This window comes from Python bivittatus, unplaced genomic scaffold, assembly GCF_059951505.1.
Source record: "Python bivittatus isolate LINGU-HERP-01145 unplaced genomic scaffold, Pbiv_v1 ctg000570_np1212, whole genome shotgun sequence".
Lineage (NCBI taxonomy): Eukaryota > Metazoa > Chordata > Lepidosauria > Squamata > Pythonidae > Python > Python bivittatus.
Genome location: NW_028277097.1, coordinates 16,097,956 through 16,124,762, shown reverse-complemented (window position 1 = coordinate 16,124,762; position 26,807 = coordinate 16,097,956). Strand labels below are relative to the sequence as shown.

Genomic DNA, 26,807 nt, shown 5'->3' with positions numbered 1-26,807 from the left:
AATCTCTCATGTTTGGCAGCAACTTAATATCTTTGGTGGGTGATCTTGGGCAAGTTCCAGCTAGTCTAACCTACCTAATAGGGGTATCATGATGATAAAACAGGTTAATCTTGGATGAATGGGCTTCATGTAAATATTTAACTTCTCTCTAAACTGACAGTAGGATGGGGAGTGCTATTATGTTTGATAAGGCTGGCCAACTTTACAAGATTGTGGTAAGTATATTCCATGTTTAAGAAGATTAAAAACCACCAATCCCTACCCTAGCCAGCTGAGCATCCTAGGAGCTGAAGACCCACACATGGGGAAGCTTGGATTGGAAAAGGCTAGCATCCTATCAAGGCTACCCCTTCGGCCTCTGAGATTCCTGCTGCATCCTGGTGGGGAAAGCTAGCTTGCCTTTGGTGAGAAGGGAGGCCAAATAAAGGAAAAATCCAGGCGCAATTAAGCCAAATGTTGAACAGGAGAGGAACTGAGCTGTTCAATTCCTTTTTGGAAGGGATACATCCCATGCAGGTCATTGGGGGAAATGCCATGACAGTCCTCCACAATTTTCCCATGATTGCTAGAGGAGGAAAGCAGAGGTCTTTCGTGGACTTGGCACTTTGTGTCAAATTATGTCTGTCCAGTGAAAGATTAGTCCCTGCTGGAAAAGTTGCAAGGGGAGATGCCAACGCAAACAGGGCTCGCTCGGACATTTTTAGTTTCCTTTGCTCTCTTGGTTTTTGCTGACCTGACGGCACTCACTAGACTCCTTGGCTCCTGTGCTGTATAAAGAAGACACAGTGAATGAATGTGTGTGTGGGGTGGGGGTGGGGGCTTAAAAGAAAAAAGAGGTGGAAAATATTGTAATAACTGGATAGCGATCACAGCCAGTAACTTTGAGTATACAAGAAATATGCATTGGATAGGATAGGATAGGATAGGATAGGATAGGATAGGATAGGATAGGATAGGATAGGATAGGATAGAGAGATAAATGATAGACAGACAGACAGATATTTTTTTTTCTGTGGTTCTTTGAATCCAGGAATGCCATGACTTAAATGACCCACTCAAACTGCTATGATTTGGACTGTTTTCCAACTCTTCAGCTGAAACAAGAAGAGGAAAGAGGCAGTGAGGTTTAGCCTACAGCAGTTGAAGGTCTGTTTCTTTTTGTTTATCCCTTGTTGCCGAGTATCTGTCCGAACATCTTGGGAACTGAGGGATCTGCGCTTCATCCCATGAGGGTTTCCCCAGCCACGGTGCCCCAGACATTTTGGTGCCTCATGACTTGTCTAGAGACAGATATATCGGAATGAACGTTGGGCCGTAGAAAGTTCTCCTGGATGAGGGATCCCTCAGAACTGGATCGAAACAGTCCTTCGGATACGTGAGCTTCATAGCGTTGGTGTGTATGAATGGGCGACGTATCAAAAACCGTTCCTCGGACTTGGTCTGGGAAACCGCCAAGGAGAACCATGGTCTCAAAGGAGAGGTAATCAGCATTTTCAGAAATCGGCTGTTGTGCCTGAATATCTCTCTCTGAAACAGAATCTTTTGCATAAACAAAGCTTACCTACCTAAGTGGAAGGCTGGCTAGATGAGAGTTTAATACAAGAGCAAAGCCATTTTTATATATACTATATGAATATATGGCTTAGGCTATGGTTTTTGAGTAGTGGTTTGGGGGCTGGAGGTTGGCCACCCTAGTCAATACATTGCACTTCGTTTTCACTTTTAAAAGTCACAGATTCAGGGAAGGAGAGAAAATATTAGTGAAAAGGCAGCCCACGCAATCCTGAACTGAAACAAAACCCAACCCCGCCCTCAGCGTGACTTGGGTTTATAAGAAGAAGCTTCCATTGCAGCCAATGGAGCTTTTTTCCCTTAATCTTATTTATTTATGTCTGTTGGAGAGGCATGAAGGTTGATTTAAATCCCATTTTCTGGACTGTAAGAACAGGTTTGGTTGGGCGGGCCTCTGCTTCTCATTAGCGGGCATCACCGGCCCAATGCAATGGGGCACATTACTGGGGAAGTGCAATGGATGACACCTTTTTTTTTTTCTTACTTGGATCCCAGTTGTGGTTTCTTTGAGTAGGCCTGTGAGGGGTGCATGTAGTGGTGTGCTAGTAAATGTTTAACAGCCAGCTCTCTGAAAAAGAAAACTGATTGATTATGTGCCATCAAGTCGTTTTTGACTCCTAGCAACCACATAGATAGATTCTATCTATCTATCTATCTATCTATCTATCTATCTATCTATCTATCTATCTATCTATCTATCCCTAACCTGTTATTTCGAGTCTCCCAACAGTGCACCTGTTGTCACTGTAACTAACTCCATCCACCATGTTGCTGGCCATCCTCTTCTTCTCTTTCCTTCCACCTTTCCCAGCACTAGAGCCTTCTCCAGAGCTGGGTCTCTGCATAATGTGTCCCAAGTAGGATAATTTGAGCCTGGTCATTTGTGCCTTGAGTGAGAACTCTGGGTTGATTTGTTCAGTGATCCACTGGTTTGTTTGCTTGGCTGTCCATGGTATTCTTAGGAGTCTTCAACACCAATCTTCAAAGGCATCAATACTCTTCCTATCCTGCTTCTTTAAAATCCAACTTTCACTTCCGTAGAGTGTCACAGGGAATACCATGTATATATCCTTAGCAGCCACCTCTGCCCCAAAGGTCATGCTGAAAGCAACTCCAACACCCCCAGGCCTCACTGACACTGCTGGCACCTTTGCCACTGCCACGTCACTAGTGGGCAAACAGTTGATTGATGCACCAGCCATCACGGCTCACCCCTGCTCTCAGTCAGCTCACAGAATTCCAGAAAATTTAACAATCAGCTCTTGCGAGCTGGTATCAGCCAGCTCCAGCACACCACTGGGTGCATATGAGAGGATCCCAGAAATCCCTGATTTCTTTGTGAACTTGCAGTTCTGTAACATCTCTTTCAACTCTGTGGCAAAGGCGTGTGAAACAGACTGGGAATTGTCGGGGTGCAGCAGAGAAATGCTGGCAGTGCAGCAAGAGGATGCTTCATTCCCCCTTCTCTGGAAAGCATCTGAGCACCAACCAGCTCCTTTGTATCTGGCCTCAGTTGGTCTTTTCCGGCTGCAAGAAGGGAGGGAAGGCAATGACGGGTTTGGAACAGGAAGCAATTTCTTTTCTGTATCCATCAGTCTCTTTATACAATCCAGTTTCCAGCATTCACTCACCACCTAGCACGGCCAAAGAGCAGAGTTCCAGGATGGGGATCAGCCCAGAGAAGCTGCCCACCTTCCCTCTGGCCTCATTTGGGGTCAGTTAGATCCCTGGGATCCCACCCTCCCAAACTCACCCCTAGATCAGTGAATGGGAGCTCTGTATACCCCCACAGGGGAACTTGAACCCCTCTACTTGGGGCACTGAGTCAACATACCATAACAACAGCAGGCATTTTCCGGAATTCGAGGGAGTCTCTAAGTCTCCCCATATCAGATCCAAAAGGTTGGGCAAGACAAAGATTCTGTGGGAGATAGCAGTGAGTTACCTTGCAGGGTGATACAAGGACACCAAGGTGCTTTGCAAAGTGCTTTGAACATTCCCAAAGTGCTGTGTAAGAAAGAAGGATTCCTTGGAGAATTAAGCCCGGCCCTGACAGCTGAGTCTTTCAGAAAGAGCTGTGGCAATGCGAATGACTCACGCTCCCTTGATAACATCGTTTGTCCCAGACAGCGTACAACCCCATAATTTGGAACAGCGGTTTTCCCGATCCTTTCCAAAGCCCAGTAGGGATCCTTGCTCTTAAGAATTATTCTAGCTTGTAGGTACACCACCCATGGACTGCATCTGTCCTCCCTTAACCCTTTTGTGGGCTCCAGAACACATCCAGAGCAGCTCTGGAATGAGCTGAGCCAGAATTTGGGGCTTCTTTGGTGTTTTGAAATGTTTAAGGGGAAAATGGGTACCATTCATTTGATCTCTTGAAAACATTTGAAACCAACTAGAATTCACACCATTTTCCCCAGGGTTTTGCTTTTTAAAAAAAGCTTGAAGGTGATATGTGTGCATTAACGCTAAACCTTAAGACATATCTTCTGCCCCTTGAAACCCTCAACTCCCCCAACATGGGATAAATACCCGCTCCAGTTATGGCAAGACTACACCCCCCTCCAACTCTCTGAAGCCGCCGCCACCACCACCACCCCATCCTTGGAAATGAACAGTGAAAAATAGTCTTTAGGAGAAAAATCATGCTAACTTCGAGAAAGATTCACAAAAGGTATGAAGCAATTTATGGCCATAGGAGAAACAAAAATAGTTTGCAAGGAGAGAAAAGGATGGAGAGGTTTAATAGTGTAAAACTCGTTTTTTTGCTAGGCTTCCTTTTCTTATCTCATGCCTTTAATTTTTTTTTTTTTTTTGCTTAACATTTCTTACTCTTTTTCTGCACTGGGCACAATGTTGGTGATTCTGAAGAACAGTGTCTACACGTGCACCACATCCCCTTCTTTTAAAATGTTTGCAGCTAGAAGGCAGCAGTTAAACCATAAGGACATGAGCCTTTATATAGTGTTTTTTGAAAGACCTCCTGGACCTTCCTGCTTCCATCTGCTTGAAATGAGTTTCCAATCCTCCTTGAAAGCAGAAGGGTCATGTTTCTACCTGGTCACGTGAGTTTCAACTCGGATTTCCATGCCTGTCTTTCCTCTTCCCTCCTTTTATCCTCAGTCTTGAACTCCCTTGATAAAACAAGTTATTTAAAAAATCTTGTAATTGGAAAAAGAATAAATTTCTTTAATTAGAACTAAGTAATCCTGCACTCCTGATTTTTGTCACCCCCAAGGAAGTTTCCACGATGAAGAATTTGCAGTTTCTTTTTATCCTTTTTCTCTATGCATGTACGTATGCTTGCCTGCAAGATTCTGAAAACTCAGTATCTGACTTTTTTACCCTCTGCCATTAGGAAGAGGCTAAAATAATGGAAAACAAGCTTGAATTGCTGGTGCAACATACACACAAGTCACATTCTCCGTTTGCTGGCCAACCCTACAGCAGCTTCTGAAAAATCCAGCAGGGACCATGAAAATGCAACGCGAGTGATAAATAAATGGGGGTATATTTTTCTGTCTGAAGGCTTTTTGCTGGCCAGAGTAAAACTCACTCCCCAAGTAATAGTCAAATCATAAAATCTTCATTACTTAAAATGAAATATCTGCCTTTTTCAAGCTTTTTTTTTCATAGTTAAGGTTAGGAAAATGAATGATGCAGGGACTTGCCTTTTGAAAGAGATTTTTAGAAATAACAGATCGTCAAAGACATAATCCAGCCTAAATTAAACATGGCTAAATTCCATTGCATTCAGTGAGTGAGCGAAAGTATGTGATTAGATCTTAGAAGGATGCTGGAATGTAGCACACCATTGCTCATTGGTGGTTTCTGTTATCTTGGAGGAAAATGGTGATGCTTGAGAGATGACCTCCTCTTGTATTTTGCTAAGTTATTCTTAGATATTCTTTATATTTCCCATGAGTTTTATGGCAGTCCCATCAAAGCTACACCAGTCTGCAAAGGCCTGGGGCCCTTTGTTCCCCTGAACCCTGCCCTCCTGAACTCAAATTCCTGTTTCCAACATAGGATCCTTAATAGGATCAGGGTGAACATCTGCACTCTTCCACATTTTGAGGCATTGGGCTCATTTTATCTCAGAACTGCAATCCGGGACTTGCCTTTTTCTTCCAGTCCTTTTTCCCAATGTAGATTATGCTTTGGTGGCCAGGGCTATGTGGAATAATTGGGGGTGAGGGCAGTGGCACATAGAGGAGGGAGTTTCTGGCTTTTGGGGGGAAGGTGTTTTGGAAACCACGTGAAGCCTACTTTTCTTTTTGGGCATTTCCTGCCTCAAAATGGTGGGAAAACAAAATTTAACAGTGCTGCCTCTGGGGACTTCAGGTTTGCAAACAAGAGGGTCCACAAGCTGCACATTGTCCAGTACTGGTTTAGGGTGATGGCTTTCAATTTCATCCATCATCCCCAATAAGTAGCCTTATAATTTTTTGACTCTGGGTGATGGGAGTTTGGGTCCAACAATACATAAGAAGTCAAGGTTATGAGCCCTTAATTTAGAGGTATGATTCTCACTTTTGTGTGAGAAGTCCTGGCTTTAGTTTTAGGACCACCCCAAGTCTGGAACAGGAACAAAAGTTCAGAGCTCCATAACAGAACACAAGTTTTGCCTATAGAAAATCCCATCTTCGTTCAGCAGCTTCTCCAGTTTAAAAAATCCTAGTATTGTGCATGTTGCAAATAACCTGGCTTGGAATCTATTTTTATATATATAATTGACTATATAAATTATATATATAATTTACTGAAGATTTTAATTACAGTAATAAAAACTAATACAAACTAAGCTCAGAGAAAGAAAGGAAAGTAAAAAGATAGAGTGCGAAGAAGGCAAAAGAAGAGAGAGAGAAGAAAGAAAGAAAAGAAAGAAAGAAAGAAAGAAAGAAAGAAAGAAAGAAAGAAAGAAAGAAAGAAAGAAAGAAAGAAAGGGGGAGGGGAGAGGAGAGGAGAGGACTTGGCTTGAAATCCAGAAGAATTCTTGCCCAGCAAAGTAGATATATAAGCACCCTTCCTTCTTCCTTATAAAGATTTTTATCCTGCTTTTCTAACACATTGACATTCCACAAAGCGACTTAAAGTAATTAAAATCAGAAGAGCAAAATGCAGCAATAACAGGGCCACACATGGTGGTCACAGCAGAGTCGCCAATTAAACCATTCAACCTGGCAAATAAATACAGTAAGATTATTTCACAATCTTAGTGGGGGCGCCGGGGGAAGTCACGTCCCTGTTCCTGTCAATCACTTCACCAAGGGTTTGGCTGATTGGGCAGATACAATATTTCTTGGAATTTGAGGGAATCACCAAGATTTAGCCCAGAAGCAAAAGAGAAGGCTTGCAATAGAGGTGTGACATGATCTCATAGGATGGTCACGGGCCTCTTCCTAGACAAAGACTGTTCAGATCTAGTCTATGGAGAACATACTACAAGAATCCAGTCTAGGATTACAAAGGCCCTTTCCTCTTTTTCTCCATTCATACAAATCCCCTCCTTCCATATTTTCATTCTCTTACAAAAACTGAACCTGTGAGCATCACGTTAAACAATTGCATTAGCATTTTAGGCTTAGGGTGGAGGATACGAAATTATAGATAGCATCTCACCGATTGAAGGACACCCCATAGAATAATACACCAGGGAACAGAGCAAAAATAAGGAATTTCCTTTTGTGGACTCTTTCATGTTGCCATCAGCATTCTTGCTTGCCCCAAGGTAAACACCGTTCATAGCCAGACAGACCAAATTTTGCTGCATGAAGAAGAGTATATGACCAGACTATGGACAAGGAAGGAAGAACATGAAAACATTGGAAATTTATTTATTTATTTATTTATTTATTTATTTATTTATTCGTCTTGTATGCCGCCCATCTCCCCTACGGGTGACTCTGGGCGGCTCACAATAAAAAAGAAGAAATACAATTCTCTCCAAGATAGCTAAAAACTATAATTTAAAAACATATTAAAAATACCCTAAAAAACCACCTCTAATTTTGGCCCTATAAAAATCTGTAAGATGCTGGGGGGGGCAACCCATCATCCCACCAGCCATCTCCACAGATGCGGGCCCCCCTCTGGGCCCCAGGCCTTCTGGCAAAGCCAGGATTTAATACCTTTCCTGAAGGCCATGAGGGAGGGGGCACACCGGACCTCAGGAGGCAGGATGTTCCATAGGGCGGGCGCTACAGCAGAAAAGGCTCTCTGCCTAGACCCCACCAATCAAAGTTCCCTGACCGGTGGGGTCTGCAACCTGCCCCTTCTGCTGGACCGAGTGGGATGGGCTGAAGTGATCAGGGCGAGGCGGTTCCTCAGATAACCTGGTCCCGTGCCATGAAGGGCTTTAAAGGTGATGACCAACACCTTGAATTGGACCCGGAAACAAACTGGTAACCAATGCAGCTCACGCAACAGCGGTGTTATATGTGCCCTCCTAGGAGCATTAAGAACTGTCCGCGCCACCACATTCTGCACCAGCTGTAGCTTCCGGATACTCTTCAAGGGTAGCCCCATGTAGAGCGCATTACAGTAGTCCAACCCAGAGGTGACCAGGACATGAATGACCGTGCGGAGGTCCCCCTGATCCAGGAAGGGGCGTAACTGCCGCACGACACGAAGTCGTGCAAAGGCCCTCCTGGCCACGACTGCCACCTGCTCTTTGAGCAGGAGTCGTGAGTCCAGGAGAACCCCCAAATTACGCACCGAGTCTGTCTGGGGTAGTGCAACCCCGTCAAGAACCAAAGATGACAAAATCCTAGATCTTGAGGCTCCCCGTATCCACAGCCACTCCGTCTTACCAGGGTTCAGCTGAAGCCTGTTGTCCCCCATCCAGGCCCCCACAGCCTCCAGGCACCGCAAAAGGGTAGTCACAGCATCACTTAAGGCACCTGGGATGGAGATGTATAGTTGGGTATCATCAGCATACTGATGATACCTCACTCCATGGCGCCAGATGATCTCACCCAGCGGCTTCATGTAGATATTAAATAGGAGCGGTGAAAGCACTGACCCCTGTGGCACCCCACACAGTAGGGGCCGGGGGCTGGACTTCTCGCTCCCTATCAACACCGATTGAGTTCGGCCTTGGAGAAAGGAGCTGAACCAGCACAGCATTGTGCCACCCAACCCCAACTCCTGCAGCCGACCCAAAAGGATACCATGGTTGATGGTATCGAAAGCCGCCGAGAGGTCAAGAAGAGCAAGGATGGATGCACTGCCCCCATCCCGCTCTCGCCAGAGATCATCTAAAAGTGCGACCAATGCTGTTTCTGTCCCATAACCAGGCCTGAATCCTGACTGATAGGGGTCCAGATAATCCGTTTCCTCCAGGATCCTCTGAAGCTGCCGCGTGACCACCTTTTCTACCACCTTCCCTAAAAAGGGAGACTGGACGAAAATTGTCCAGGAGGGTGGGGTCCAGCAACGGTTTCTTGAGAGGGTGGACCAAAGCCTCTTTGAAAGGCTTCGGGAACACCCCTCCTGCAAGGATGAATTAACCACCGCCAGGACCCACCCTAGGGTCACCTCAAAATGGCTTTTGTTGCGTTAAATTGGTGGTCTGTGTTATGCAGGGATTCGGGTGGGCAGTGTCCCAACCCTGGAGATGTCAAAGTTTGTATCAGTCCCAGAATGATCCCCCTCCAAAAGACTCAACAGTTGCCAGTCACTGAAGATAGGAACCCTTGGAGTTTCTGATTTCTCCTCCTTCCTTACCTGGTCTCAGCATCTTTCAGTGATGTTGGACGGGATTCCTAGGAGCTGCTGTTCCATCCCATTAATTAGATGCCAGGTTGGGAAAGATACCTTTAAAGCATAGCCTGGCTGTGAATCATGTTGGCAAGTACAAACAGGTTAGTTTTAGTCACTGGAGTCTTCATGCAGTTGAACCAATTTCAAATATTGAGGTTTTGAAGTTTCACAATCTGTAATACTGGGTTACAAAACAATCTAATATCGGTTAGATTGCTTACAAAGCATAGTTGATAAAAATACATCACGTGGTCTTTCATATTGTGATCAATCTTTAGGCAAGCTTTTTTTATATAAACTTCATATAAAACAAAGTGGCTCATTTCCATGCAGGGCAAGCAAGAGATAAGAAATGAACTGGGGTGGGCTGCCAGCAACTGGATTTGGGCTAGATTTTGGTTTTCCATCTGCTTTTATTGTTAAAAAAAAAACAAAAGCTGGGTGGGGTGATAATCTGAATAAACCCATAGGAGCGAACTTCCTACATGCATGCGTGCATGTGTGTGTGTATATAAAATCCCCTCTCATCCCTATGGGTTGTACCTGTCTTCCTCAATCTTGGGTCCTCTACCAGAGGCCTGGGAGTTTGAGGGTTCTGCGCAGGATCTGAGCTGTTCCCAGCACTGCACTCTTCTGGACAGAGAGCTCGGATGTTGTTCCTGGGATCTGTGGGAGCCCCTCTCCCAGCTTAGGAGTCACGGCCCCGAGTGCTCCTACCACCACTGGGACCACTTTGGCCTTTACTTTCCACACCCTCTCTATTTCCTCCTTCAGGCCCTGGTACTTTTCCAGCTTCTCAAACTCCTTCTTCCTGATGTTGCTGTCACTTGGCACTGCTACATCTATCACCACTGCTGTCTTCTGGTCCTTGTCTACCACCACGATGTCTGGTTGATTGGCCAGCACCTGCCTGTCCGTCTGGATCTGGAAGTCCCACAGGATCTTAGCCCTGTTATTCTCCACAACCTTCTGTGAAATCTCTCATCTGGACTTGGGAGGGTCTAGCCCATACACTGTGCAGATGTTCCTGTACACAATACCAGCTACTTGGTTGTGCCGTTCAGTGTATGCTGTTCCTGCCTGCATCTTACACCCTGCCACTATGTGTTGGACTGTCTCTGAGGCCTCTCTGCACAGTCTGCACCCTGCGTCCTGCCTAGTGTGGCTATAGTGGGTAGTGTGGATATAGAAGTGTGTGTGTGTGTGTGTGTGTCTGTATAGTTATTAAATAAAATATATAATAAATATAGAAATACATATCAAAACCCCATATAGTGTTGTAAATTCTCCAATTGTAAAATCTTTGTCCAATCAAATTTAGTTTGTTTGGGAGTAAAGAGATGGAGAAGCTGCAATCACAGCTCATGTCGCATTTCTTTGGTGCAAAATTCAAAGTCTACTTGTGCCAAAAAAGGGAAATTGCCCTTCAGTGTTTCTCTCCAAGGATCTGCTTTTAAAGAGGACTCATCACAAGGGAAAATGCAAAGCTGTGTCGTTTCTATCCTTGCCACCTCTGGACCAAAGAAGATATTTAATGAGGAGATTATGGGTTGTTGAGGGAGCATTAAAAAATAGCTTCTACATCAGCCTTGGGACTGTGTGTAGAAAGGAAAGGTTCAGCTCCTTCTCTTGTAGCCAGAGTGAAATCTTTGGTCTCAAACGGCTGTTTGCATTTCAGAGGAAAGTCCATTGTATTTTTTTAAAAAAGCTATTTTTTAGAACACAGTTTTCCCATGGCAGCTTACAATACTTTAAGGTCACACTTTAAAAACATTGAACTAAACATAGTGGGTGAAAAAGGTACAGCATAAAAAAACTACAGAAACCAATACAGTGGAGAGAAAATGAAATAAAACGTTTCATTGCCAATTAAAGGTATTCATGTAATAAATAAATTGGGTGGTGGGGGAGGAGAGAAGAACCTGGGGGGTTGGCTAGCTGCTGCTGGCTGGACACCCCGAGAAGATCTTGCTAGGGCAGGTTTTAAAATGCGTCACTGGCCAAGCAGCCAGTTCAGATGCTTGCATTTTCAGGAATAAATTCATGAGGAAAGAGAGGCATGTATAAATTAGCCACGCTTCTTAAAAAGGGCCAGCGGCCAAACTGAATCATAGGCAGGGAGCCGGAGCAGAAGGCACATCCTGGCTAAAGCGTTGCCTGGTTTGTTTCGGCCACCAGGTGTGCTGCAGCTGGAAGGGAGACAGCTTTAGAAATGGCTGCTCCCCCCCCCCCCCAACCGTGCACGGAGGAGTGGACTGTGAAGGTGGCCAAGTTTGCCTCTTGGATGGGGGAACAAAACAATAAGTACTTTTATAAAAGATTGGAAACCTTTTATGGACTTTTTGCTGAGCGTGGATAAAAATGAACTGGTGATTTCTGGAGTGGCTGATTAAAAAAAGGGTCGGATGTGGGAAGGACGGAACTCTAGAATGTAGTTCTAGAGGGGGAGAAATGGTAAGAGTTTGTAACCACTGTAAAGAAGATCGGAAGCCGCTGCTTTAACCTTATTTTTCCTTTTTCCTTATCTGTGCTGTTTCTAGCACTTTTTCTTTTATCTTTCATCTTTTTCTACTTTCCTTTTATATATTTTTTATTGTTTATATTTTAATTATGTAAAAAAAACTCTCAATAAAACTAAACATATACAGGACAGCAATTTCATTCATTCATTCATTCATTCATTCATTCATATATGAATGAATGAATGAATGAATGAATGAATGAATGAATGAATGAATGAATGAATGAAATTGCTGTCCTGTATTCTGAGAGCCTCCAGCAGGTGATCTTGAAAGCGAACCAGGACTAGGTCCGGTTAGGGCTTGGGTAGGACACCCGCTGGGAACCCCAGGGCTGTAGACTAGACTAAAACCACCAAAACATCTCAGAAGAATTCAATAGCAACCAAGCCACTTCTGTCTTGCTGTCAAGAAAACAGCAGGGTTTTGCCCGGGGGGTCAGGTTTTGCCCCGTTCCAAGCTCCTTGCAAGCACATCAGAGCAACAGGTCCCAACCTTGCCTGCTCCCTGTTCTGCTGGTTCTACAACTGTGACTGGTTGTTTTTTTTAATTGTTTCACCAAAGGGAGCATTCAGAAAGGTGAAGTTCTCATTTCCCTTTGAACGGATAACACCTCTGTCTACCAAGGTAGGATGCTACAGCTTAAGCTTCGACTTTAGGTAAAATCTGGATTCTGAAAAGGGCCACTTCAGCCTCCTATCTGTGGTTTTTGGGGGTCTTCTCTGAGGGGCTGTTCCAGTCCTCCCTGCCTACCGGTCCCATGCTAGCGGCTGCTGTCTGACCTCCTGATGCCCTTCTGTGCCCTCTCCCCTTTTGTGCAGAAAGACTTCACGATGCGAGAAGAGCTGCAGCAGAGCGACGTGGAACGCTGGCTTGGCTTCATCACCTTCCTCTGCGAAGTCTTTGGCACCATGCGAAGCAGCACCGGGGAGCCTTTCCGCGTGCTTGTCTGCCCCATTTACACCTGCCTCAGGGAGGTAAGTGGCGAGGGGGGTTACGTGTTCCTTGCTTACTACCCGTCACTGTTTACAGCACAGTCCTGGCAAAAAAGGGGCAAATTTGCATGCAGTTGTCAACTCTCAGAAATTCTCTGTGTTTTGGGGTCTTGTATCGTACAAGACTCCAATCAAGAATACCTAAGATGATGTGACATTTCAGAGATTATTTGGGGACTGTGATGCCCCGTTGCCTTAAAAGATTGATGATTGCTACAGCAGCCTGATAGATCTAGTAAAACAACATGGGTTACAACACAGCATTCCTTTCCTGGCCTGGCCTGGCCTGGCCTGGCCTGGCCTGGCCTGGCCTGGCCTGGCCTGGCCTAGCATTTTATCCAAGGGGAACCTTTTATTTATTATGATGATTGTGCATTTGATATACTTCTTTACCGCTTCCTAAACCGAAGCTTCTCAAAAACATTTGCAATAAAAACAGTAAGAAAAGTAACATAACAAACATAACATGAGAACAATAGGGAGCATTCAATAAAATAAAATGTATTCATTGACCAGGTGGGTAGAGGAAAGACAATGTCCTTCCAGCCATCGCTGGCTGAACATTGCTTGTGATTATAGGTGAAGTAATTATTTTTCTGTCTTTGTTGAGTAGTGTGTTTTACTATATTTTAACTACTTGTCATGACGTGCTGTCAGTCTTGAAGAATTGATGGAAGAAGAAGAAGAAGAAGAAGAAGAAGAAGAAGAAGAAGAAGAAGAAGAAGAAGAAGAAGAAGAAGAAGAAGAAGAAGAAGAAGAAGAAGAAGAAGGGGAGGAAGGAAGGAAGGAAGGAAGGAAGGAAGGAAGGAAGGAAGGAAGGAAGGAAGGAAGGAAGGAAGGAAGGAAGGAAGGAAGGAAGGAAGGAAGGAAGGAAGGAAGGAAGGAAGCTGGGTGAAGAGATCAGTTTTCAACAAATACCTGAAAATTTGATAGCAGATGTTCCCCCTCAATTTTAAGGGGACAGTTTTCCAGGGCACCACCACAGAAAAGCCCCACTCAGAGTGGCTGAAATATCATTCAGTGGCTTCCGGGACTCATAATGGGATCTTCTCTGGTGATCTCTGTGTCCAACTGATTCCATAACACAGTACAGAGAAAGCCTTGAAGAAAGAATGGGAGGCAGCTCCGTAAGGACTGCCTTAGCCCTGGAAGACAGGTGAGGGTGAGAAAGAAACTCAAGATTGCCCAGTCTTGATTCTTTTAGGTATAAGAGGGAACAGAAAGAAGCTCTTTCAGGCTTTCAAGATTCTGTTATTACACCCTGACACAATAAAGTACAGTCCCAGTAGTACTTCTGGAGTCTGTTTCTTAAGCTGGCCCACCTCAAAAGGTTGACAAAACAGTGAAAGTGAAAGACACACTTAGCGTTTTTGGCAGGGAGGCAGAGTGAGCAGGATCATCTGAAATGTAGCTGGAGATCAACAGCATTTCGGGAGGGGTTAAAAAAGTCAAGATGGTGGCCATATATATGCGGTTTAAGCCCTACTTCTTTTTTACATGCATTCCAACACACAAAAAAGAGGATGGGACTTCCATTGTGCAGTTGCACAAAAATCTTGAATTTTTGTTTACCTCTCTCCCCGCCAGAATGCCCCTGATGCAGGGATTCTCAAAGTTTGTGCTACTGTGACTCCCTAAAATAATAAATGAATTTGTGTGCCCACCTCCCTCCATGAATAAAAGTAATAATTTCACTGAGGATAAAAATATACTGTTTTTAATCATTCAATTTTATTCTATGTTACACAGGGTAGAGTGAGGGGCAAAATCAAGAAAGTTTTATTGATGTTCCTACTGTGCCTCTACAAGCTGGAATCGAGTTTTTAAAAGAATCTCTCTCTCTCTCTCTCTCTCTCTCTCACACTCACACTCACACACACACACACACACACACACACATTGTGACTCACCCTAGGGGTCCATCATTTGAAAACCCCCATTTTAAATGTGTGTGTATGTGTGTATGTTGTGCCTATAAGTGTCACATGCATCCTTCCTCAACATAGCAGAAAAGCCCATCACCAATTTTGGTAGTCAAGAAGTTCTAGGAGCCACCAAAAACTGTGGAGGGAAGGATCTGGAAACTGAAGATTAGCCATCTCTTTGGTGCAGAACTTAATTTTTAGTCCAAATGGGAAAAAACACATTTTTTCCCCTCCTCAAGAATGCCTTGCAATGCAGTGATAATACAGACCAGTGTTTCTTAATCTTGGCAACTTGAAGATGTGTGGACTTCAACTCCACATAGCTGGCTGGCTGGGGAATTCTGGGCACTGAAGTCCACACATCTTCAAGTTGCTAAGGTTGAGAAACACTGATCCAGACAGATCAACATGTGTGAAGTATCATGACCACAGGGAAGTAGGCTTAATATTCCAGCATCATCTTCCAGGAGTGCATGGAAACCGTGCAACTGGGCAGGACTGCTGTGCTGTCTTGAACAGGGACTGTAACAGTGCCAATTTTATGGCTTCAGCTGTCACTGTAAGCAGTGGGATTGAACCACCATTAGGGGAGAGGAATCAGCAAACATCAGTGGCAAGGAAGGGACAAGTCTTCCCCTTCCAGCTTGCAAGTTGTTACATAAGAGTAAGCAATTCTGCCTGGAATGGAAACTGGGCTAAAGGTACATGGATTTCAGCTCCCAACCTTCTCTTCCCTGTAGTAGGACTACAGCTCCCAGGATTCCTGGAGGCAATTTCTTTGTTTGCATCCTGACTTTTGTTTAGGAGCTCAAGCTTATCTGTAGCATTTCTTCCTCCATTTTTCTCCCAGAATAGCATCCCTGTGTAGTAGGTTGGGCTGAGGGAATTGAACTGGTCCAGAATCACCTGTATGGTTGAAGGTGGACTCAAACCTGTGTCCCCTGCTTCTGGTCCAGCACTTCCACCATTACCCTACACCAGTACTTCTGAACTGTGGCAACTTGAAAGTGTCTGGACTTCAACTCGCAGAATTCCCCAGCCAGCATCCTCCTCACAGTTTGAAATTGCCACGGTTGAGAAACATTGTCCTACACTGAAGAATTCTGGGAATGCAGTCTCATTACATCTGAGGAGTGTCAAGCAAACCATCACTGTTACAGATAGATCCCCATAGTGGGGGCAGATATATATTCCAAAGAACCATCAGCCTTCTGCAGACTCCAGGAGATGAACCTAGCTCAGACTGCCTTCTCCATGAGTCCACCAACATCCAGTACAGAGACCAGCCTGGCTTGTGGTTTCAACAAGCCTTTTGTTTGGCCATCTCTGTTACCAATAATCTCCCTCAGTGTCATAGCAAAGTTCACAAGAGGCAGCCGAAAAACATCCTCTGGAAAATTGCATGTGTTTCCCCCGCTCATGAGTTTGCTATTATTGAAGGCAGACAGTCTAAGAGCAATGTCGCCATGGGAAGCATTTCGCTGAGTCATTTCAGCCTCATCTGTGCTGTTTGGTTTCACTGGTTTTTTTAAAATTCCCATTCATCTTGGCTTCCATTCTTGGAAAGCAATGGACGCGTGCTGAATTGTAGCCATTGCCTGAGACAGCAACAAGGTTGGTGTCTCAATGAAGGAGGACTAGTTGCATCAAACACAACTTCTAGATGGAAGCCTGTTCAACCAGGGTTGAGATATTCAACAGGGTGCCAGAGTCGTGTTTTTCTGCTGTTTGGGGGAAATTGCTTCAGTGCCAATTTCACCCACATTGCCACCACTGTGACACTGGGTAGATCTTAAGCTAAGGTAGACCTCCTTCCATCTCAACTTCTGATTCCTTCATGGCCACATCCTTGTAGTTGTCTTAGCAAGTAGTAGTTTTCCATTGCCTTCTTCCTGGAGGTCTTAAGCTCACACTCTCCCAATGCGTTGGTTGTGCAATTCCTACATTAGGTTCATACACCACACTAAACTAGTGTGTACCAGAGCAACACATTAATCTATCATATGATTTTATTTGTTTCAGCATAGCAGTTATGTGCATGGAGGAATTGTGTTTGGTTAACCTGTATTTAAGAGTTGGGTGTGTTGTGCAAACTTAGTCTAGAGTTGCCAGCCATCCTGAGCAAATTCTGGGGGCAGCAGTCCCAGCATATTGTAGGACCCCAGGTTAAGAATACCTGCTCTGCATGGGTATCCACAGGGGAGGCCAAAGAGGAGTCAGGAAATCATGTGCTTCATGACATCGTTGCCCCAAAGAGGTGAAGGACGCTATTGGAGCAATGAAGCGTGTGCCATCATGACTTGCTCCAGGAGTCTGTGCTGCTATGCGTTATTCTGAGCGGGAAATAAAATAGGTCTTCACAATCTGTTTTGGCTCTGACCAAAGCATATCTCACTCTTTTAGCACATCAGTTTTTGTCCTGGAGGAGCAAGTCACAATTTCTAGGTGGGGTTCTTTCAATGTCTCCTTTTCTCTGTTTCCACAGTTGTTGCAATCTCAGGACATAAAAGAAGATGCTGTCCTTTGCTGTTCAATGGAGGTAGATATTCGGAGACATCCATCTAACCTATTTCTACATCTTCTGCACTCAATAAAGAGGGCTGTTTTTCCAGAGAATGTCAAAATTATAAGAGCAAGAATTTATGTAGTCATGTTACTGCACAAAACTGGAAACCAATATTAGAAGAATCTGTGCAAAGCCATAACAATATTTATTTACATATATTGTCCTGAGAAGCTGTTTTCATAAATGTTTAATATATACTCATTGCAAGAGATTTGGAACACTAGCCTGTATTACATCCATTATATAATCATAATGCATTTCCTGCTACTTGAGGTTTAGCATTTAGTGTATTCAATGGCACTAGTTGACTTTTTATGATACTATGTGCCTGAAGAAGCTAACAAACATCTAGAAAGCTAGCTGAAAAAGGCATGACTTCATCATTTGTCGATATCATCTATATGTGATTTCTGTATTATTTCATCTTCATTCATCTTCATGTGTAATAGGTCCTTTCTTTTCCTTTTAACTGGTATATTGTAGCAACCAGGACTTGGAGAAATGTCTCAAAAGTCCAATTAGGGCATTCGTACTGTAAGTTGCTTTCCAAAAAGTGAACAGCAAAGTCCACATTGCATTGTTTATTCATAACCACTGAGAAGTTTGGCTCTCAAAATGTAACGTGAGAACTGACTCTTAATTAAACGTGTAGTTGATCAAACACTCTGCAACGTCTGCTTGAACAAATGTGGGGGAGGATTATAAAGTTTGTTCTGTCTCCTTCATGATCTATCCATCCAAGGCTTTCAGTCTGCAGAATTCATGGCACACATTTGTTGGCCTTGAAGCGCCCGCCGCCCCCCCCCCCCCGATTTTCTTAGCTTTATTGCTAGAGTTCTGTGCTGTTTGCGGTTTTAAAATAAAGCATCAGAAAAATCAGATTTCTACACGCATATCCTCCCCGATATCCATTCTGATGGCTTTCCTAGAGATTTCCCTCACCACCACCACCAGCTTCTTAAAGCATTTATGTTATTTGCCTCTGGTTCTTAAAATGGCAGTTTCCAGGGTCTCATAAAGCATATAATTATACTAGAATATAATTAATTTTAACAGAGACATGCATGTTGAAGCAATAACTAAATCAAGTGTTTCCAAAATGAAGCAGACCATTCCCCCTGCCTCTCTTCCTCCAATTGTGGGGGAGAATGGAAAGATGGAAGAGACGTTGCGATGCGACTGGTCCCCAGCTTTTGACTTCCATGTCTTTCTTCCTCAACAGCTGCAAAGTGCTGGCCGGCTGCTGGAAGAACAGCTGCCCGAGCTGATGACGGAGCTGCTGGCGACCGCACGCGACAAGATGCTGTGCCCTTCGGAGTCCATGCTGACCCGGTCCCTCCTCCTCGAGGTGATTGAACTGCACGCCAACAGTTGGAACCCCCTCACCCCCACCATCACGCAGTATTATAACAAGACAATCCAGAAACTGACAGCTTGAAAGGAAGGCGGGAGGCGGGGATGGCCCAAGGCCCGGAGGAAGACACGCACTTTAAAGAAACAAACAAAAACACATTCAGAATACTATAAAAGGATGGAGGAAAGAATGGAGCTACAGTGACTGGAGAAGGGACGGAGTGACCTGCAGTGGTCAGGTTCCTAAAAAGACAAACCGCAGCATGTTTAAGAATATGTTCATCGGGGCGAAGCATGTCTTTATTCAGCCGTGTCCTCAAGTGCCGTCGCCACCCCCTTTCTCCCCCCACCCCACCCCGCTGTGGTTTTGTTTTAAGTTCCCTTTTAGGCAACCTGTTGCCCATGCCACTCTGCGTCCTGCCAGGCTATTGTCGGGGCTCAGAAGAACACGGCAGGTTGAATAGCAAGTCAGAGGGCAGGAGTGGATGGTCTCCGCGGCATGATCCCAGCTTGCATTGGCCAACTGGCGGGAGGCAGCCCACAGCAGATGTCTTCGAGGGAGGGGGGACAAAGGCAGATGTGTTCCACCCCAGATGCTGGTAACGGACAGCTTTGGTCAAGCCAAAAGGACCTCCTCCCCTTCCCCCCCTTTCTTCCTGTCCTCTTGTCTTCAAAGTTTGGTTCCTTAGCTGTCTCCTTTGCTCCATATCCTGAAACCTCATTCCAGATTAGACATTGAGAAGGGATAAATTTTTCTTTTTCTCCCTTTTTCGGGGGGAGGGGCATTTGCATTTGCACTGTGTATTATTTTTACTTTGTGGGTTTTTTATTTTATTAATAGATATGCACATATAAATATGCACATATATATACATATATATATGCATATATCCTTATATGAACAGACAGCTTTCGGTTTTGTTTTTTAAAAGGTAAAGTTAGCGCTGCGAGGTGAGATTGCGGAGAATGGTGCAAGGCTCTTGAAGTAAGGGAGCCCAAGCCAAAAACCACTCTACAAGTGTTATTGCCACAAAAATGTCTTGCCAACAGGTTGCGGTGAACAGCCTGATTCTGTACAGAGTTCAGTGTAGTTCCCTTCCACATGTTGTGAGTGCTATGAGAAACCCAAGGTTACTGTATATTAGCTTTCTGCGAGATTTTTTACCCACCTGTAAAAATCTTGGAACTCCCATGTACATATATGGTATTTCTGAATCTTGACCCGGCTCTACCATTAGGCAATGTAAAAAGATCTTGGGTCCTCTCTGATTGTTCCCTTGGTTGGGAGACAGAAGTGCTTGGATTATACAGCTTATCCTGCATTCCTTAAATAAATCTTTCATTTAGATCAGTGTTTCTCAACTGGCTGGGGGGATTCTGGGAGTTGAAGTCCATGCATCTTAAAGTTGCCAAAGTTGAGAAACGCTGATTTAGATGAAAGATGCCAGCCTATCACGAATATTTAAGGATTTAAATTTAAAGCTGGCCATCCAATAAAATTCTGTACCATACATGGAATGAGGAAGGGCAGACCATTGTAACCCTGCCATTTAGTTTCTAAAATATCTGCACAACTGTTTAAATATTAACATGTATGATATCAACATATCAGCTCTTAGGTGTTCAACACCCTTGGTGTTTCTCATATCCGCTACCGATATGTGCACTGAATTGTGCAGAGGAACATAACTTAAATGGCGTCAAAAATTGTGTGCCAATTATTCTCAGAGCTGATTCACAGCAAATCTGTCAATGGTGAAGATTGAGGGGTGAGCAAAACTAAAAGCAGTTAAGTTGGGATGATGGGGGGGGTTGTAATGCGTCACGGTTGCAATTGTGAGAGGGGCTGTTCCGTCACAGTCTAACGTTAATTCAGGGAGCTGAGTAGGAATGACGAATTAAAACTTGAAGTTCTTCCTGAGTCATCAACTAAATAGAAGGCGAGTTGTAAGTATCTGGAATTCTGGAGTAAGAAAATGTTTCTCGTTAAGACTTTTTAAAAATCCAGTAATTTTTACTGTGTTGTCGTAGTTTTGGAATTTAAAGTGAAATGTATGTGGGGTTTTTTTGTTTTTGTTTTCCTATCATGTCAGAATTTTAGTTTATAGTTCACTCAACGAGCTGACTAGTCAGAGGGTTTTTCTCCATATGAAATTAAGTGGTAATGTGAGAAGATGCTATTGAGGAAAAGAGGCGAAGGGTCCAATTAGACAGGCTTCCTATAGATGTTCTGATTCATTTTAAAATTGGCTCGGATCCTATTGGCAATCTTTCTTTGAAGGAGGTGGCAAATAACAGCTCAAGTATGAAAGTGGATAGTGAGAGTCTCCAAAGCTGTGAGTTGGGGAGACATTTTTTGCTATTACAGTAGAGTCTGTTTATCCGACATAAACGGGCAGGCAGAACGTCGGATAAGCGAAAATGTCGGATAATATAACAATACAATAACAAACTGCACTGAGCGACCATTAGGAAAGGCGAGACATGACCGACAGATGAGTCGTAGGCTAGACGCGCGCGCCTGCTGCACCTGTTACAATCGATTTTTGCGTTGTGGCGCTGCACCATCAGGAGCAACAAGAAAGAGTACACTCACACTCACAAACAAGCAGCACACTTTTCTCGTCACCGATTTATGCGTGTTGTTGTGGGTTTTTTTAGGGGTGTCGGATAAGATGGAATGTCGGATAAGCGAAGGTCAGTTAAACGAGACTCTACTGTATCAGCCACCTGTGCATAATTTGTGCAGATCCTGTGGCTGGTAGTACCCAGGGTATACCCATCAATAGTCCTGGTTATATGATAACAATATATAAGATAAATGGCTTGATAGTTTGGAACAAGGACCTGCATCCCTCAGTTGATAGTCTATGAACCAAAGAGTTTGCGCATCCTAAAGACTCCAAAATTGAGAAGTTTCTTCTGGACTAACCTTCCCCATTGTCAGCCTTTCAGAGGAGGCTGGGTCAGGAAACAGATACCACAAGAACTACTGGAAGAGACTCTTGAAATTCTGATTCTCACTCTCTGCTCTTATACCAAAGAGAATCAAAGCGGGGCAAACTTGAGTTTCTTTCTCGCTCACTCACTCCTCCTGTTCCAGAGCTAAGCTGGTGTTTTTCTAATGGCTCTTGAATTCCTTCTTCAAGGCCATCTCCATATGCCTCTGCAGCCATTTCTGGCATCTGTAGAATAGCAGCTTCTAGAATCCCAAGCTAGCAAAGCTGAAGACAACTGGGTGCTGACTGGGGAACTGCACCCTCATTAATCCGGTCAGGCTTTCCAATGAATTGGCCAACAACTCTGCCGCAAGTGTCAGCCCAGCTCAGGGATTTTCAGTCGCTGTTGTAGCAAAGGTGAGATAAATAATTCTAAACATCCTAGAATCGTAGAATTAATCTACTTTAGAAACTTTAATAAGGCTGATTTTGTCTTCCTTGACTGTCTGCGCAAAGAGACATGGTTCTGTCTGACAACTTTCTAAGGTCAGTCCTTTAATTAGACCAAAAAAAAAAAAGCCCACCTTAAGTAGCAGGTTTAAGGGTACCACCATTAAGGGTAGCAAATGCTTGATGATTGTCTTAGACTTTTGGTTGCTCTACCCACATTTTTTCCACAGAATAAATAAGTGCTTGCTAGATCAGACCAAATGCTGCTTAAGCTTCAGATTCTAAATTCACAGGATACCTCCAATTCCCTGTAAATGAGATCCAACATTGGATTGTTACCCCACCTGCTTGCTTCCACAGCAGGCTCTTTTTAAATTTGGGAAATTCTGCTCTCAGAAATCTAAGGGAGCAAGGAGGGACACTCAAGAATCAACTAATTCACACCTCTCTCCTGCATCCCCAACTTGGAGACACCATTAGAAAAGTGGAAGGGTTAGTCTAAATAGATTCCTTCCCCTGATTCCCAGTTGGAAGGAAATTGTACTGTCTCTTCTAACGGGAAGGGAGGGAAAAGATCCTTTCTACCTGCCTGCCTGTAACCTGCAAGATTTTAGGTCTTGCTGGAAAGGTCTGATTTGAGTGTACTCAGGCTGAGGAACAGGGCTGCTCTGCCTGACTGATGTTCTGCTTCATGTGGTGGCCAACCACACGCTAGTGGGAAGCACCTGAACTGGACATGCAGTCAGTAGTACCTTCACACTCTTGCTGTCAACATCTGGAATTAAGAGACATAATTCATGGCCATGATAATTGGTCCAGGTTTGTGGTCTCGTTAGCTCTTGCAGCAGCAGATTTCATAGTTTGTATGGTGCGAATAGCCCTGAATTTGTTGGCCCATTTGTTGAATCAGCTTCATCAGATCACCACAGGTTCTTCCTGTTCGTCCTATCAGATATAATGCATAATTTTAGGTATCTCTGTCATATACTTCAGTGGCTTTATCGAGCCAATTCTGGACTTTTTACCTATATGGCATTCCTGTAGATATTTTCCATAGACTTGAAGAATGCTTAACCTGGTTACTGAATTCCTTCATTTTCTGGATATACACAATACACTAAACCATAAAGTAGCCTATGCAATAGGCCAGTGTTTCTCAACCTCAGCAACTTTAAGATGTGTGGACTTCCACTCCCAGAGAGTGGAAGTCCACAGATCTTAAAGTTGCTGAGGTTGAGAAATGCTGGAATAGGCTAAGCCCCAAGCAACAAACCAAGGTTGAGAGTAGGCAAGTTTAGTGGATTGTGCAACGGCAACTATTGGGATTGCCACAGAACTTGTGGCAATCATTGCATGAATACATCAACCCTTTTCCCACAACGCGCTTGACCCAACCAGCCGCTAACCCCATCAAATCCCCCTCTGGCAGCATTTAAATTGCATTGGAGATGCTGAGTCCTCATCAACTCTTCAGAAATAGCCTAGTATTCTATGATTCTCTAGCCAGCAGAGTACTGGCAAGCCTTCATTAACCACCACGTATCCCCTTTCCCATTGGCCAAGCAAAAAGACAGTGGGCTAGCTCAGCCACTGCAGCCAATGACTGCTTGGGAAGGGTCTTCTGTCATGGCAGGCCTTGACAGTGACTTCTATCAGAGAGAGGCTTGGGGGGAGGGTGGTTTCCCAGCCAGTCTTTCCCACCAGCTCTCTTTCTGGGAGGACTGGATAAGCAAAACGAGGATTGACTAGTTTGCGGTGTTGTCACGAGAAGAATAACTGATGGTCTGTTTTGGGGCTGAATAAAGCTGGGCAAACATCACAGCAGGGTGGGCAACCTTTCCCTGGCCAGGGCACACACTCTGTCAACATTTGGGAGCGAGGAAGAACTGCAGGGGTGCCAGGCAAGTGAGCAAGGGTTGAGATTGGTTTTGCTTTTTGCCCCAAACAGGCAGAGAATTGTCTCTCTCTTCAGAGGTTATCATTCAGTGTCAGTGATGCTGTTTCAGAGCTGCCGAAGAGGCACGGGAGCTGTGGCTTGCTTTATTCATCCATCTTTGCGCACTGCATCCCTTGTGAACAGAAGCACGTTCTTTCGAGCACAAGGCTGTCGTTCTCCTTGTTTACTGAAGGGCTGTGTGTCCTTTCTGGATGAAGCAAACGGGAGAAAACTGTTTCTCTTGCCCTCCCGTTCATCGTGGGAGAAACCTCCCTTCTGAAATAGGCGAAGGCTCATCGTGGACACGACGAACCAGATCAAGAGAGCCTCAAGCAAGTGCTAAAGCCGTTGTCAGGACAGTTCTAGAAATATCCAAATCCTTATCCTCTGTTAAGCCACCCTGTGGCTTAGCTCTCTCTAAAGATCCTAGAAAATACGGTGTCAGGTCTCGGATTGCAGCATTCCTCCTGCATTTAATGCAGCCCTTTCAGCTTGATCTGTGGGAAGAAGGAAAAAGGAAAAAGCATCTCGCTTGCAGACAAATGTCCCCGCCTTTGGAAAGCCCTTAATTTTCACATAATCGCTTGCCATTTTCACGGAGCAGCCCACATGACAGGAATTCTGTTAAAGTGCTTTTGCTGCTCCCAGCCATGAAAGCCTTGGTCAGAAATGGCCTTTAATAGACGTTGCTTCTGAACAGCAGCCAGATAATGGATTTGGTCCCACTTTGTGGTTCTCTGGAGCCAGGGCTTCTCTCAGCGTTCTTTGGACAACATCCGTGATCATCTGGGACTAACGGCATCCGCTGCCCTTTCCTAACTCTAATTTAGAAAACACGTCTTTTGATTCCTCTTTTCCTTCCGCCCCCGACTTGATTATACAGGGCAAGGTTGTCCCATTCATCTGCACAATTCGGTCTCTCTCCTAGGCTCTTACTCAAACCACAGACACACACACACACACACCATGCTTAAAATAATACTTGTTTTTTAACAAATCAAGACCTAATTCGGATGATGTCTTTGTGTGGGCATTTGATGGCTCAGATTGGCCACAGGGTTTTCTCAATTTTTAGGCATGTAGAACTTCCACGTACAGCAGTGGTCTACGTCTAACGTGCCAAAGTTTGCACGTGATCAAGGCAAGGAAAGGAAAGTGTTTGCTTTCCAAAGATGGCATCTAGAGGGTATTTGTGATAAATAAGAGTCTGGATTGGACCCTGAATTGCAGTGCTTAGTGCCACAGGAGAGTTATTAAATATATTAACCGTATTCAGTATCTGTCACTTAAAGATAATATGTAATTTTACTCCTGCTCTTGTTTCTTTTGGCGTGGTATGCCAAGTCCAGCCGGAAAAAAGTTTAATACTCCTATTATAAATAAAGATACTGCAGTAGAATAATGTAGGGCTGATCCAGCAGAGTTCTCATCTTCTTGAGAAAGGCCCATCAAGTTCTGGGTGGACGAATAAGACATGTCCATGTCCACCTTATGATGCTGACAGATCTTTCCAAGCAGCCCTGGAGGTGATTCTAATGCGAGTATTTACAAGCTCTTCTTTGACCCTGCATTTCATCTTTGACTTTTCTTGGCCCCTTGGGGAAAAAAATCTCCCTGAAAAAGCATGATTATTCCTTTCTCTTTCCACTTTCAGGACAGGGATCAAGATCTTCCTGTACAGCTAGCCTTTTCTGATTTAATTATGACTTTTTTTAAACCTCTCTGGCTTCTGCTTTTCAGTTTTTGCGTGACCAGCACTTAGCCAAACTTAAAAAGCTAAGCAGAGTTGGAGGGGATTACTACTAGGATAGGAGACCACTAGGATATTGCAGGGTTGCAGGGCAGATATCCTGGTAGGACATGCCAAACTGCTTCCCTTTTGTTAGTAGGAAAACTAAATGGATACATCTACACTAGTGTTTCTCAACCTTGGCAACTTGAAGATGTGTGGACTTCAACTCCCAGAATTCCACAGCCAGCATGTTGCTCAGTGTGTAGATCAGTGTTTCTCAACCTTAGCCAAGTTGCTAAGGTTGAGAAACACTGATCTACACAGTCACCAGCTCAGCTTGAGATAGATTTTTGCCCTTTTCCTCTTTTACAGTTAGCCATCTTGAGTGTTCTAGGGTTAAAAAAGGTAGGGTGTGAATTGCAGTAATTAACCAGTATAGGAATGGGATCCTGGAGATGGCTTGCAGGAATCACCCCAGATCATTAAGAGGTCTTTCCCATTGGGGATTATTATTCATTCTCTTATTCTTCTCATGAAGAAGCTCTTCCAGAAATTCATTCCAGAAATGAATGAATGTAACTTAGAATACAAACCAGTGCCATTTCCCACAACTTAATACTATTGATTCAGAATCAGGACCAGCATGGATTCTAATTCGGCAAAGCAGACCATGGCTCCCTTTTTTCACCAGGATCCCATTTCAGGCCCTCCAGATTCCCACATCTTGGGATTCTTCCAGGAATTCTTGCAGTCTTCCGACAGTTTTAAGGAGTCAAATATTTTCCTTACAAACTGGGTGGAATCCGTTCCTGAGCTATTTGAGGTATTCCACCTATGAGAAACTATTACCTCTAATTTTGCCCCAGTATTATGGCAGAGAGAGAATAGCTAAAAGGGAAACTTTGGGGGTATCTCATGGAAGCTCCTAATGGATTGGAACCCATTATTTCATCAGAGATGCCTTCCCTGCTCCCCAATTGAAGCTAAAGCCTTAGGAAAGAGAGAGAGGAGGCCTAGACATAATTATGGGAATGCTCACCATTAGCATGAAAT

General features: G+C 44.2%; 1 protein-coding gene across 4 annotated transcripts in view; it reads left to right on the top strand.

Annotated features, from left to right (window-relative positions):
• Nucleotides 1–24,538, top strand: part of CTIF (cap binding complex dependent translation initiation factor) — a 150,458-nt gene extending 125,920 nt beyond the window's left edge. For 3 of the 4 annotated variants that reach the window (XM_088152919.1, XM_088152917.1, XM_025174733.2), the window contains exons 10-12: nt 12,680–12,835; nt 17,264–17,317; nt 18,567–24,538. In XM_088152919.1, the coding sequence (XP_088009045.1) occupies nt 12,680–12,835; nt 17,264–17,317; nt 18,567–18,782 (426 nt within the window). In that variant the 3' untranslated portion in view covers nt 18,783–24,538. Of the gene's footprint in view, nt 1–10,113; nt 11,957–12,679; nt 12,836–17,263; nt 17,318–18,566 lie in introns of those variants that run through there. The other variant, XM_088152920.1, reaches the window with a different exon arrangement.
• The last annotated feature ends 2,269 nt before the right edge of the window (nt 24,539–26,807 follow it).